Below are 15,510 nucleotides of genomic sequence, written 5' to 3'. Positions count from 1 at the left end.
ACTTTGGGCGAAGCGCTCTCGCACAGGATGTGACCAGGCTTGTTGCAGTTCAGGAACTCGGCTGCAGTGCAGAAACTCTTCTTCACATGGTCTCGGTCATGGTTATACTGGGGCAGGTTTGCACTGCAGACACCAGGCTGTGGCTGGCCAGTCCCTAACTGGGAACACAATGCAGCTGGTAGTAAAACTTCAAAAGAAGGAACGTTCAAGAAAACCATACCACTCTCTTGCTGTTTTTTGCAGTACTTTAATACAGCATTAAAATGCTAGAATACTAGAGGAAAGCTGTATACTATCCAGCAAATAAGGCACATGTCGGAATGCCATTTTATGGACAATCCACAACAGAGGTTTTACAGTTTCTTTAGCAACACAGTCACCAGATGAGCAAGCTGTCATCTTGATTGCTGAAGCAGAACTGGTACCTCTGAGGCCTTTGTCCATAGGTTTTGTTTGTTTTAGCTGTACAATTTTATTAACAGTTACAGAAAAAGAAATTATACAATAGCCAGCTGAATCTGACAAGGTCAGTGGGTACAGCTAAACAAATGTAATAATAATTAGGTTAATTTTTTTAAAGCTGAAGAAATTCATAAGATACAGTGTTAGTTTTAGCACTAGTACACAAGGCAGTGAGTGCTGTACTAAATAACCTTTTAAAGGAAACAAGAATCCAGTACAGGGTTGGGCAGACCTCCCATTTTATCATGGTAAAATATCAAACTAAAAACCCAATCCTTCATAATATAATCAAACTACATGAAATGTAAAGTGTAAAAATGCTTCAAATACGTGCACATGCATATTCTATATTGCTATGACTTCTAATTAAAATAAACATAAACCTCTACAATAATCTACTTCAATCCTTTTCTCTTACATCCTTTGATTGATATTATTGCTGTAGCCGATACTGCATAGCTGAGCTCACAGTCTGCAAAGAGTTGTGAAAGTCAAGTTGTCAAACAGTGTCCCAACCAACACTCTTCCCCTCTGGTTATGGGAAAGGAAAGAACCACCATTTGAAACCCAACGCTTGTGCTTCAGAGTTTCTGAAAGCTGAGTCTCTAGGGTGCTTTCAGCATCTTCTGTGTCTCTCACAAGGCCATAAAGTGACAGTATACTGTTATTTGCTCCTCACTTGCTATATGTCTAGTGATAGCTTTTTCTAGCAATCCTTCCCCAAATACACATAAATAAACTGTATAAGCATTTTCATATAAGTCTAAGCACTTGAATAATATATTGGTTACTTAATACTGATATTTTCATCCAAGGATAACAAAAAACAATATGGCTTAAAGAATTGCAAGGTTTTTTGTCAGAATTATGTACCAACTTTCATATAATATTTTATGTAGACAATATTTCCTTCTTAATGTAGTTCTGTTGCATACTTTATACAGACAAAAGCATTGTAAAAAAAAAAGTAAATTACTTCCATAAATATTTTCTTGAGGATACATCCTTAGTTCTGCAAAATACTTAAGAAAACTCTTACCTCCGTTAGTATCCTAGTTGAGAGGAAGGCCCTTCTGAAAGCTTCCAAATTGTAAAAACTTTCCCCCAAAACAAACAATACTTTTTTAAAAAGGCCCTCAAATATATACAAAAAAGTTACTGCAAAGAGTTTCCAGATAACAATTCAGTATTACAAGAAATATTTGTAACCATTCAAAAATTTTAACATCTAAAAAGGTTTCCAAAATACACACATAGTATTAAAAAAAATTGAAAGAAACTCTATGTCAAGTATAACTCAAGATAAATACACATCTGCAAGTAAAACTGTAAAATACTTCATACAGGGGTAAACATTTATATCAATCATCTATAGCTAGTAACTGCACACGATTGTCCCTTTGAAATTCATCCTAGAAACACAAACCATCATCCCTATATCTAAGATCTCGAACAGCCCTCTGAGCACTTCAGCAAACTGAATGGACAGCAGTGGTTTTGCAGATAGGAAAGAGATACAGGTTGGAGCCCAATCAGGAATGGAGTGATATCTTAAAGAATGATTTTTGTATGGGGATAGTTCATCACATTTCAAAATATGTTGGCAAAGGCAAGTGGAAAATGTATGTCAATTCACTTAACTTTAAAAACACATGTTGATGATTTATTGCATGCTGTTCAGTGGGTAACTCTTAGGATCCATATCAGGAAAAAAAAACCCAAACAAAACTCTGCGTGACTGCAGGACAAAGAACTAATCTATGAAGTCTGACATTTCCAAAAGCTCTTAACTTTTAAGTAGTTTTATTTTTGGAATAGCTGCTAGACCATCACAGGTACGCAACCCATGTATAATCTAAATATGTTATACAGAAAGGTAAAATGTAGAGAATACTTCTTGATATAAGGCTTCTCTCGGACATAGGTAACTTCACATTTTTAGTTTACAAACTAAGTCCCATATAATGGGGAACTTCAAAATACACCTGTTTTCAGAAATAATATATTCTCTTGTGTATTTTTCTGAAATTAAAAAGCAACTTTGAGACAATAAGGCCTCAAAGTTTGCTTGTGTGGCATCATTTTACGTCTGTGGTAGCAGCAGTAGAAACTGGCTAAAATGGGGCCATTCTTTAAACTACAGGGATTTTGCTTCATCGCCATTAAATGAAGTATTTGTAACAACCTCATTGGAGCTGCATCAAGTTAAAGCAGCTAAAAACGTACACCACACATTTCAAATCACTGATACTTTTCTCCAGAGCAGTTCCAATGCTAAGGACAAATTCCATGTGAAATGTTCCGACCAACTGAGGAAACAAAATGTGTTTAGTTGTTTTTTTTTTTTAAAGAAATAAATGAAAGTTTAAAAATCCCAAAAGGGGGGATAAAGAAAAAAAAGTGAAAAAAGTGTGCACTGGCTGGATTAGTAGACAGGCAACAGCAAGCATCTGAAGTTAAATATCCAATTTGCCAAATAAATGCACAGAGCCAAATTTGTCTCAGGTACACCCCTAAAGAATACTCAATTTAGGGGGGCCTGTATTGATTTAGAACTCTTCTTACTGATGCTTGCTTTGCTTCTGGGAAGAATAAAATGTCTAAAAATGCATTCAAGGCTTACTAGCTGATGTTCTAAACACAGAGCTGGTTAAAGAGAACATCAGAAAGAAATCAGAAAAATCTAAGAGGTAAATCAACTCATCCTCTTTCCAGTCAAAAATCTGAGTTTTTAAGGTTTTTCCAATTTGGAAAGAGTTAGTTAGGTCTACAGGTGAATTACCTTTGGTGGGGAAAAAAGAGAAGAAGTCTACATTTTGTAATCAATCTTTTTTTCTTCTTTTTTAAATAAAAATTCAGAAATTTCCCTCCTGTGCCATTAACTAAAAGCCAATGGTCACAAGCTGTTGTACATTACTTATGTGGATGTATTTTTCCAGCAACCCACAAAATATATACAGATGACAATGGAGTAAATGCCCAGGGTCGGCTCCTATGAGCAAACCTCGTACAGGGAGGGACAGAGGAACACTCCCCTTGTGCAAGCGTGGTGCTGTCATCTTCCCCAGGCACCACCTCGTTAGGGAAACGAGGTTTCAGCCCTGCGCACCAAGGGCAGAAAAGAAGGGGATGCCCCCACACAGCTTGGGAGAAGCGAAGCAGGAGTTCAGCCCCACGGCTGCAGGGGAGAGAGGGTTGTGGCTGCTCCCCAGGGACTGCGGATCATTCTCCCTCCTCACCCAACTTTTGGCAGGGTTGGCAAGACAAGCAGGCTGCTTCCAGCCCTGGGGTGCCCAGGGCCTGATCACATCCACATCCTGCACTGGGATGGATTTGCAGTCTCTTGAGTTAGGCAGTACAAATTACGGCAGTGTTGCTTCTTGCTTTTCTGTGCATTTTGTTCTCCATCTGCTTTTCCCCAGCATGAGTGCGGGGAGAATATGTTCTCCTCCTCTTTTTCAAATATGCTAAATATTACTTGAATACCTTTATATGTCTGCTGCTTTGGAAAATATCAATGATATAAATATTAAACTCTCATAAGTATGCTCTTAAGAATTATTATTCTACACCTATAGACATCAACTGTATTAAAGTTGATCATGGGTATTTTCAGTACAACCTAAAAACTCATAAGCTAAAGGCATTGCCATGCAGCATTGAATCTGGATAAACAATTTTTAACAGGGGACTGCCGTGAAAATAGCAACAATTGCATATAATGTTATCTTTTAGCTGGCCTTTGTTCAGAACCTGGTGGTGTGCTGTATATTGATGTAGCTATATCAAAGGATGTGCTATTTTACTGATCTAGTGGTTATCATAAGATGGAATATTATTTCAATGCAGAAAAAAATGGTTGATAGCAACATCTTAGTTTCAGGGAAAAAAAAAAACATTTCCCTTTCTCTTCATCTAAGGGTTTTTTTTCTACATGTCCTTTAGCTGGATGTGAAGCATCAAGGTGACTTTCTTCCTTTTTTTTTTTTTTTTTTTTTTGTTCAGGTACTATTAAGTGCTCAAGAGGAAAAAATAGATCTGGTTTAGTATGCAGCTCTTTTAAAATTACTTGTGCTTGAAACAAACTACGGAGATTAATACTAGAGGTCAAACTTTGAAAATCTACCCCTAGATCTGCCTGTGTATTTTCTTATTCTTATTTGTATGGGCAGTTTAGTATCTTTGTTTAGAGAATTTGTCTCTAAGCTAATTTCTGAGTCTGTGCAAAGTGTGTTTCTGTTTGAAAATACTAAAACTGCATATCTTCACTGAGGCAACTGAACTGTTATTAGTGTTAACTTTCAGTAACATTATTTTCAGCTCTTTTAGTCAATGGAATTGCCAACTGGGCAAAACTAGTTTCGAAGTGGTTAATTTAGTTAATACTATTTTAGCATTACATAGTACTTTTCATCCAGTGATGTCAAAACACTTATAGATATTAAGTAAGCCTCACAACTCTCTTGTGAGGTAGGAATACTGAAGTATTATTATCCCCATTTTGCAGTGGAGGAAACTGAGGTCCAAAAGGATCTTGTAACTTGCCGCAGATCAGGGAGCTAATGGAAGAGCTGTGATCAGAAGCCAGGAGTCCCAATGTTTATCCGCTGCTCCAACCAGTAGGCTGGGTCACTTGGGCTACCCATAAATAATGAAGTTTGCAAGATACGTACATGACACTACCACCAGAATAAGCAGAAACAACTTTGCTGTGCTTATAGTAAAGCAGGGAAATGGCAAAAGTTTCACCCTAGAGCAAATTTGCAGAGCTTCACGTTTCCTATACAAATGCTTACTGTAAGTTTTCAATTTGCTTTACAAGAGCTTGACTGTACATACTGGTAACATCCTGCTATCACTTGGCATAAAACCCCCTCTGTCTTAACATTATGGAATCGTCAAAACAAATTTAATTCACATCAAGTTATTTAGGATTTAAAGTATTTCCACTAAGTATCACTCATACAAATCAATCTCTCTAAAGGAAGCTTCATAAAAATTGAAATTGTTGATTAAAAAAACCCTAAACAAACATTATCCCTGTAACTTTTAGTGAATGCTGCAAGTGAATTGCTGGTTGTGTCCTTTTGCCAATGTACTCTTACGTAGACATACAAACAGGATACTGTCTTGAGGTACTTTCAGTTCATGACATTTCCCAGTCCCTGATGAGATACTTCTTTGCAGCAGGATGCCCCTGCACAAAGTTCTACCTGAAATGGGGTAATGAAATATTAACTCCTACATTTCTCCTCAGGTATGTAGGTACTTCAGGAAGACATAAAAAGGGAAGGTTAGATAGAGTGTTCCCCTGCCTCAAAACACCCTTATGGCTGACAAGTTTTATATTATAACAAATTTGTACAGTAGAAAACAGGACATAAAAATATTTCCAGAAAGTGGCTTTAAAACTATTATAAATAGTAAGTTTGGCTAATCTTTCAATTAAGGGTTTTGGGGACAGTTTTAAGTATTCCTATCCCCCCTTATTCACAGTAAATTTAGTGTGCTTGTGGCCTAATGAACAACCCATACACATACAGGGACCATTTCAGCGGGATTATATGACAAGAGAAGGATCTGTTAGCCACACAAGCAAGCCAATTGTGTCTCCTCCAAAAAACTCTTGGAATCCTTCCTGATGCTCTGGGTCCCATTATGGCATTCCCTTTCTACCCAACCCACACCCTCAAACAATTTTTCACTTTTTTTGCCACATCTTGTAAAAATGATTTTGTCTAAGCCCTGCCCAAGCGATGGCAACATATAGGAAAAGTCCAAGAAATCAGCAGCACAAAACTCTCAGACTTTCTAAAACTGGGAAAACAATAATTTTCCTTCTTTTATGCTGTGGCTTGTTTCATCTTCCTTTGTCTTGTCATATAATAGGAATAACATTCGTGTTGTGGGCAAGTGCTTGCAATTAGTGGCCCCACAGTTCCTTAACCACTGCAAAAGCCATACATATATATTCCTTGTGAATATTACACCTTGCCTATTGAATAGTACTTCATTTCATCTGGCCATGATATAGGGTCTGTGTAAACAATCGGTAGAACCTGCAACTGTGGTTCTGTTGTGAACACTATCAGTAACGCTTTATATGTGTGTGTGTGTACATATATATATAAATTTACATATATATGTATGTATACAAATCGTAGTCCTGTAAATACCTGCTGCATGCGTGCACATGCACAGGAGAAATGTTACATTCTATTAATGGTAAGGCATATTATTAGGTAGGCAATATTGGCAATTATTTTAGCTTTTATCTTGATTTGTTGTGTTGCTGTTGATCGCGTGCTGCCAGAGGATCTTTAAGGATGATGGGGACGGGAAGAGGCCACTTTGAAGGTTTATTGCACACGGCGGCAGTAGTAGCCCAAAACTTTGCACTTCTCACACAGATGCTGGGGATGTTCTTTGCTCTGATCTGAAACATCCAGGCCATCCGGCTTTTCCAGGGGTCTCTACAGTGAAGGGAAGGAAATCAGATTAGATCCAAGGTTTTGTCACTGTTACTCTTTATTATGCATGTGAAGCCTACTTTTATGCTTAACTGAGCTTTCTCCTAGTAATTATAAAGGTACTGTATTTCTGTCCTGAAGGGATGAAACTTTTTTTTTGAGCTCTGCATTGGTTCAGAGTGGCCTCAATACTTAATGTCATTCTTCTTCATAATGGTGGTGCTAACTTTGTTGTAGACAAATTACTAAAAGACTTAATTGGGGACTATATTTATAAAAGCAGTAACACAGAAGAGTTTGTTCTCTTGGCTCCAGTAACTGAGATGTCCCAAAGGCATTAACACCTCAAGCATGGGAGTCCCATTACCCGGCAACACCAGCAGGGTTTACCAATGTTAGGATTAGCTGCTACAAGAAAACTGTCTTAACCACACAGAGATATTACATAGCTAAATGAGGTTTTCCCAATACTCAGTCCCATATTTCTGAGGCTGAAATTTTTGAAGTAGAGCAGCTGCAAAGCTATTAACTAAAAAAAAAAAACACCCACCAAACCAAACCACCCTACCTCACAATGCAACCCTTTGACCTGTAATATATTGACTATGTATTTTTAATAAAATTTGTGAAATCATTGGATTGGAAGTATATTTGGCTAAACAAGGGAATGAAACTGCTTTGCTTTTAGTAGATCTTTGTTCTTTAATTTTCCATGACATGTAAAGGGTTTCACAATCATTCTGAAAATAAAATACCCACGTTAAATATTGCAGTAAGGTTAAGTGTTTGGAAAGTCTACTAGGCAGAGAGGTGCTAGAGATGTGAGGTAGAACAGCATAAAGTGCACCATTTGTTTGAAAAAACATACAAAATTTCCTAACCTATAATTTCTGTTTTTGTGAAATCTACCTGAAAGACTATTTCATCGCACAGTGCCTTCTCATGAAGACAGCAGTTGGTTGTTCTATGGGACTGTGGTAGAGACAGCATGTGGTGTGAAACCTGAAAACAAGCCATAAGCTTCTCTCAGGGATACTAGATTCTTGCTTTTCTCTTCAAAATGTGATTCTTGGAGCAGGGGGTGGATAAATATAAATTACAAAGTTATGGCCATTTATCTTTTCATGCCTTTCCTAAATCCTAAAGACTTTCCTTTATCTGTAAAATCTTAAAGTACATCTGATCATCTAAGTTTTCATTTATAAGTTCTTCATTCCAAAGCCACCCACTTGAGACCTGGTGGATAGGAATAACAGAGACATTCAAAGCTTTCTTTTTTTGGCTATGTAACACAGCAAGAACAGCTCATAATCCAGATAATAGAAGGGTTTCTCAGCTCTCTGAATAGCTAAAATGAGACAAAATATATTCTATTATCCTGAACAAGGGATGTCTACAAATTCTTGCTTGGTTGTATTGGATTATAAGTGCAACACTTACTATATTGCACGGCTAGTAAAAACAATATATGGGAGTAATTCAGCAGTAATTGCCAATGGTTTGTTACCAATTCAATGTTCTTACCCAGATATTGCCTGAAGTTTTGTCTGTCCTGGCCCACATATTATGTGTCTTTGAGTCTAACTTCATTTACAATTTAATTGCAAATTGGATTCCCTGTATCAGATAGAGGATAAGGAAAGTAGATGGACACCTCATCTCCTCTACATCATTTAACCTCCCCCTGCAGCCCCACTGAGCTTTGAATGACTTGTTGGAAGTCAGTATGTTAGGATTTGAGATCAGAACCAGCAATCCTGTTTCTAAGCTTGCAACCAAACCATGGGTGCAGGCAGTGCTTCTGCCACAACACAGACAAGTTGAATAAGTTTATTTGGTCAGAAAAACTGCCCTTCTGTCTTTTCTATCGCTTATTCCACCAACACCTTCCCACAAATTTTCTTCAAGAATTTGCATTACATAAATGTAGTCAAACATGATGCTCAGGTTCAGGAGTCCTAAGAGTTAATTTATGCTCCTCAACAGCAAATTTGAGAGTTTTGAAATGCTACACTTAAAACAGGCTATTCGACTCAGCTCTGATTGCTTCTACATGCTAGCTGTGCTCTGATTAAGAGAAAAAATACAGCAGTTATCATGTTTATTGATATAAGCCAGATTTTTTTTAATACGCAAGGCCTTGGGAATAACTTTTCCTGGAAATAGTGCAAAGGACATTGGGAATGCCTTGAAGCGCCAAGAGTTTTTGGACAGTTTTCAGAAACAATAGCTCTCCGTGGTTTGCTTTCCCCCTGTGTTGATGGAGCTCAGCTTTTTGGCCTGCAAAGCATTTTGATTTCAGAAATGTTATTGTTACCAGCATGTTACGACACAGAGGCTGGGGAGAGAGGGGTTACGAACGCAGGAAAGCAGGTTGCCAAGGGCCAGCTGGAAGGAGTGGTGCAGAGCAGAGCTTGGACTATGTTTCTGGTGAGGCAGTGGAGGGCTGAGGCTTCAAAACTGGTAGTGTGCTTGTGTGGTTTGTGTCCCAAAACCACTTCAGTCCAACTTTTGCATAAAAAGTCCCAGCTTATCTCCATTTGCTGTTTTCTCTTCATGGGTTTCTTGTAAGGCAAAAAACCCCCTTCGAACACCCTGAGAAGCAACTGTTCTTGTCCTGCTGCTATTTGACTGTTATTAATTGCGGAGGACTTTAATAATCTTACATCCTTGCGACCTTTCTTACACCATGCTAAAAGGGTGGGATGTTAGACAGCCAAAGAGATGTGTGTCCGTCAAGGTTGGATTTTCTTGGCACAGGCAATCCTTGGACAATTCTCACCAGCTTTGGCATGGTGGAAGCAGAGGGGAAGGAGAAGATGCTGGCTCAAGAGGGGTGCGGCAGGGTCGGGCTGCTGCACACTGTGTATTAGTTTCGGGGATTGCCTGAATTATGCAGAAGATCCAAATAGCTGAGGAGGCTGCAAGAGTCCTGTGCTGCTGCTGAGAGGATGGTAGCATGAAAACTCAGCTATGCATTTGGAGAGAGTGTGGAGAAGGGGACAGGCTATTTGGCTGAAAAAATAATTCCTTTCCTTAGAAAGAGGTGAAATGGAGCTTGTAAAACAACAAAAAATCCTGCTATGTTTCTCTGGGAAAGGTATGCTTTTTTCTATTAAATGGAGAGTTTAAATATAATACTTCAATTTTCACTGTCTTTTTTTTCAAATGCAAGCATCCAGGATCTGGTAGTCCCCATTTTCAGTGAAAACTACAGGGGTGGGCACTCTTACATTCTTAATTTTTGTGCGTCTTTCTTTAATTTTCTCCTGGTAGTTGCCGGGTGGAAATAATCTTTTGCAGCTACACCAGGAAAGCATTTAGCAGTGGCTAAAGCTGTTGCCTCAGGGGAATGAAGCTGAAATAAATTTAAATTTATATAGCAATTCCTGTCCTGAGCATTAACTTTTGATTGTGAACTATTGCTGTCCCAGTCTACATGTACTGCATGAACTCTGCATTCCCCACAAGTCAGTTAAAAACCCCAAACCCTCAAAACAAAAAGCTCACCCTTATGAAGTGTTAGATATCAGAGAAAGCATTACTAAGACATCCTTGAGGAAAATTGCTTCCACTAAGAAGCAGAATGGAATAATGTGGCTGCTTATGTTTGTATTTAGAAGACTGAATATTTTTTTTTTTTGCTGTAGAATGGAACAGCTTGATTGCACCACTGATGGAGAAAGGATTGCATCAAAATTCAAATGTGAAACACTTATAATTTTCTGGACTTATTACTTCAAATCTTAATGGAGCAAATGAGATGATTAAATGGCAGATTAGATATGTGAATAGGAACAGATTCTGTAACTATAGCTGGCAGGATAATTGTTAGGTTAACAGTCTTAAGGAGCCATAGCTAGCTATGCTTCCCTCAAGACACACATACTATCATGAATTTGTAAATTTTTAGTCCAATAAAAAATTATGCACTGGGGAAAAAGGATGAAATGCAATGTGCATTCTTGAGCAACAGACCCTTTGCTTTTTTTCTCTCGGGGCAACAGGGACATTAATGAGGCCCTCAACTGTTGCTGTAGATCTGAGAGACAGTGATGAGAAGGCTGCAGATTAGAGGCACGATGCTCAGAGAGAGCAAGCAGCCTCTGTCAGCAGCATGCCTCTGGGACAGGCCAGCTAGGAATGAATGATAACCATGTGAGCTAAATGGTGAAACTTTTTAGAGTTCAGAGAAGCAGAAGTCTGGGGTGATCTGTATTCTCACTGCTGGAGCACACAAGTATGGGCATGCTGGGGAGGGTTTATTAAATCTAAAGAGTCAAAAGATCATACCTGTAGACCTGAACCGGTTGAAAAGTTTATTGGGCTTGAGTGATCAGATCCATCCCTCCCCATACTGAGAGAAGAAAGGTGGCTGTGGATGCACCCAGGTATGGGAATTATGGGACCACTGCATTGCCCATGGAAATAATAGCTTGGATATCATGAAGAATGTATTTACATACCAAATTATTTCCAGTCCAACAGTAAATTCCTGACAGCTGGAAGAAAATAGTGTCCAAGAGGACAAGTCGGTCACCAGATGGCTGGTTCTGCACCAGTGCAACAGCTGTCATCACAAACAGCACTGGAGTTAGCCACAAAGTCAGAGAAGAAGCCTTGATAAGAGGCCAGCCAGGAAGCAACCACAGGCGCAGATGTTGCCGCTATAGCGGGCAGGGGAAGAAAACAAGAATTCAAAGCTTGGCATCCGGGCTGTTATAGTGCCAAGAATGCCAGTGAATGGCTATAAGGACTGGGTCCATTGCTAGAGCAGGGTAAGAAGGAGCATAAAGAACTACAAAATCCAAATTCCTTGGAAGAATAAGAGGTAGGTTTAAGTCCCATCTGAGATGTCTCTTTATGTTTAGAGTAGCTAAAATAACTACCCAGGAAACTACTTTTGGAATAGCCATAGAGCAGCTTTGTCAGGGTAGTTCTTTGGTCTTCTATGCCTCAATAAGCCTTGAGATCAACAGGCCTCCAATTTTTGCCCCATGTCCTGTGAATTCCTGTAAGCACTCTCACGGGGAGGTTTACCACTTGAGAGACATGGTGGAAACGCAAAAGGAGGAACAGCACAATGGCAAAAAAGAGTGGCACAATTCAGTCATGAAAACAAAAATGCATGCAGAGCTTCCTTGGGATGAGGAGCAGTTTTGCAGCTCAGGTGCAAGAGCTGCCAGATTCCCTGCTCTGTGGATGAGTTGGGGAATGAATGGCAGCAGCCTTGTTATCAGGCTCTTATATTACTTCTTGTAATACATGCTCCACCATCTCTCTTAAACACAGAGATTTAGAGCTGTATTTATAGAGCACTCTGAAGTATATACACAGCTGTAAAATTGCTGAGAAGACTTTTCCTGCCCCAGAGAGATTAAAAGCTCATTCTCACAGATAGTGTATGTGGAGTAAGAGCACAGGCCTGAATGGAGACATTCCTTGTGGGGAATTGGCACAGGATCGTTTCCTGGAGTGAAACAAGCCTCCAGGAACAAAGAGCAGGTGGCAGGGAAGTGTGGCTGCTCTCCTCTCCAGGGACCCACTAACAAAAGGTATGCATAGGAAATCAAGATTTGAGCATAGCTGCACAAGCCATTCACAGACCCAGCATATGTGCTTGAATGGCTACCCCCGAGCTATCCAGAGCACAGATTATCATCTTCAGTACTCTAATATTATTGCCTGAGCCAGTTACATGGGAGTACTCAGGCACAAACCATCCCTTGTGAGACGATGTGAACAAGCCCTACAGGACTGAAAAGTCCATAGATAGAGGAAAGCAACTAGGGAAGATGAAATACAGAGATGGAGACGAGGACTGGAGAAAAGGGCAAGCCTGGCAATTGAGTAAACTCCTAATTCACTGCAATGAATATAAAGAAATCCTGAAATAAGGATTTCAATTTTTTTCTCCTAAATTGGACAAAAGCATCCTGATCTCCAATATTCAGGGTGATGTAGCAAGGCTTCGCGGCCCATGTGGTTGTATTTCAGCTATTGAATAGACTCTACAGAGGTTGATCTATTTGGTGAGAAACTGGAGGAATGCAGAGATACTTGGCCATGCCAGAGGATGGCAAAGTAAGCTCAGAGGTGGTTGCTGTGTCTTGTCTATATCCACACCTTCCTGTAAGTGTCCTCTACTGCCTAGGATCAGATGTGGAACAGCGGAGGTTGATTTGACCTGCTATGAGTTTTCATGCTGTATATACTGTTGTGAATGGAGACTTTTTATATAATGCCCTCACCAGGGAAATATGGTGCCTGACTCTGTTTAGACATGGTCTGAGTTGTTTGCAGTTAAGTAATTTTTGTAGTTTTGGAGGGTCTTGTAACTTCACATAAGGATACCATGAGGAACCAACAGTGATTTTCATCTGCTGATAAAATGACTGTTAATTTTTTTTTATAAAGTTCAAGATACCTTTTTATCTGTTAGGTGGCAAGGAGTAAGAAAAGGAGATGATGAATTCCAACACATTGGGGAGAAGAAATATTGACAAGATTGTTTGGAAGTAGCAATCATTTATTTCACTAGAGGTAAATATTGTCTGAGCTTGAATGGAGGTCAAACTTCTCCTGTCTGGCCAATTCATCTGGGTGTTTTTGAATTGAGAAAAAAAAATATCCAATTATGGATTACTTGTAATATGATCACATCACATAGTGTGGTGACTTTGCAGTGAAAGAACAGGCACTACAAAACAGTAACATTGATTTCTTTTTCTTGAATGGAGCTAAAACGGCACAAGAGAAACATGGCTTCTAGAGAGAGGCAGCATCTTTTCTTAGATGAGTTGTTTAAGTTGGAAAAACTGTCTAATGGAAGATTCAGATGAGAGTGAAAATACTCTTTTCCCATATAATAAAGGCAGTAGGAGCACATAATTAGCTGAGGACATCCACTAATACACTGGGGGGTGTGTGTGGGGGTGATTGCTAAAAACTTCTAGAAGTGCATAGGAACTCAAACATGAATGAGGACTCTCCTATGGTAGGTGCCAACAAAGTAATCAAAATCTAAAGAGTAAATAGGAAATATATACAGAAAATGTTAGGTGGTGTAGCACTGCTAATTAGAAAAAAAGCTGCTAAACCAATCTGATGTGCATGAGATTTTTTTTTTGTGCTTTAACTCTCAAATTAGAAATATTGGACTTTTAATTAAATATCTTTCACTGTGCTTTTACAAAAGATAGTCATTAGTTTAAGACTACTTGTGGCTGGGTAGAGCATATTTTCCAAAATGGTGCAGAATAACACCACACAGATAAAAGTTGATAAATGTTTAGTGAGAGTCTGGTGTGGAGCTGGATGCTTGGACAAAAACATGTATAGGTTAGCAAACGCTAGGCTCTATCAAGAAGCAGTGCTGACCTCATGCAGCCTGTTAGCTCTCCTTTGCTGCTGGTTCTGTGCATGAACTGAGGCTGTTTACTGTTTGGCTATTGTCAGAAACAGCACAGGGCACCTCTGGAAGAATGAAAAAGACTAAAAAGAATAATTAAAGTAACACAGAAATAGAAGCAGACGGAGGTGAGGCAGTAACAACAGCATGTAAAGTCTTTCAACTCGAGGTTGTAAGTTCAAATTTTGGGAAAGAGCACTAGTGACTGGCTGCAAGTTATTTATATCTGGAAGCCTAGTTGAAATGCACTCTTGTCTTGAAGATCCCAAATAGCTGCAATACCTACTGTGGTGTGACATGAACACATGGATAGATAAGAAGAGCAAAGCTCTTCCGCATACTGAGTTATGGTGTACTTAGGAAATGGCACGGAAACATAGTGATGGGGGTCAGCTGTGGAAACCTGCACTGCACATGCTGTGATTATTCCCTGGAAAACACCATGTATATGGTTCCAAGGCAAGCAAAGCTTACGGAAGCACTGTAGACTGCAACCCTTCCACAGCGTGTCTTTGACTTTAGTACTGCTATGCAGATTAGACTCCTCTAGCCCTGCCACAAGGGGCAGCTCTGCCCAAGGAACCACCTGTAAACCTTCTTTACTACAAAATGTACATATTCCCAAGCCTACAATGCCTCTTGTATAGTGTGGATAGGATACCTCTTGAGTGATTTCTTGTGATCCTTTGAACAGTAACATAAATGATGGAAAGAATTTAGAACAACAACGTAAATATTTATAAACTTGTGTTATAAATCAATGGTCTTGTAATTTCTCTCACCTTCAAGACTGTACTTCCATGCGTGTCATAAGTGACTTCATTGCTCAGCCTGGATTTTGGTGCAGTTGTCTATACAAGCTGTGTTACCAGAAGCAAGGAACTAGAGACCTTGGAAACTTTGAGATTGTCTCAGGTAAGTTAGTGAAAGAAAATTGCTTAGCTTTCCTTTCATATATATGCTTCCACAAAAAAAAAGAGACCCTTGCTTTTTCTCACTTGCAATATAGTTTCCAGTCACAGTTTTGTCAGGAAAATTAGACTGCAGTTTCTAAAGATGACCTCTTGTTTTCAGGTTTGGAATCAGAGTGGCTTAGCTCAGAGAAAGGGTAATGGATCACATCATTTCAACTGGCCAATAGAAACAAAGATATGCATGGGCTCAGCC

General features: G+C 39.2%; 1 protein-coding gene across 1 annotated transcript in view; it reads right to left on the bottom strand.

Annotated features, from left to right (window-relative positions):
- Window positions 1–231: 231 nt before the first annotated feature.
- The window catches only part of ZCCHC24 (zinc finger CCHC-type containing 24), a 121,598-nt gene continuing 106,319 nt past the window's right edge, over window positions 232–15,510 (bottom strand). Inside the window, exon 4 of the mRNA XM_075025634.1 lies at window positions 232–6,935. Within this exon, the coding sequence (XP_074881735.1) occupies window positions 6,822–6,935 (114 nt within the window). The 3' untranslated portion in view covers window positions 232–6,821. The remainder of the gene's footprint in view (window positions 6,936–15,510) is intronic.

This window comes from Buteo buteo, chromosome 4, assembly GCF_964188355.1.
Source record: "Buteo buteo chromosome 4, bButBut1.hap1.1, whole genome shotgun sequence".
NCBI lineage: Eukaryota > Metazoa > Chordata > Aves > Accipitriformes > Accipitridae > Buteo > Buteo buteo.
Note: the sequence above shows the minus strand (reverse complement) of the source record. Positions and strands in the feature narration are given on the sequence as shown.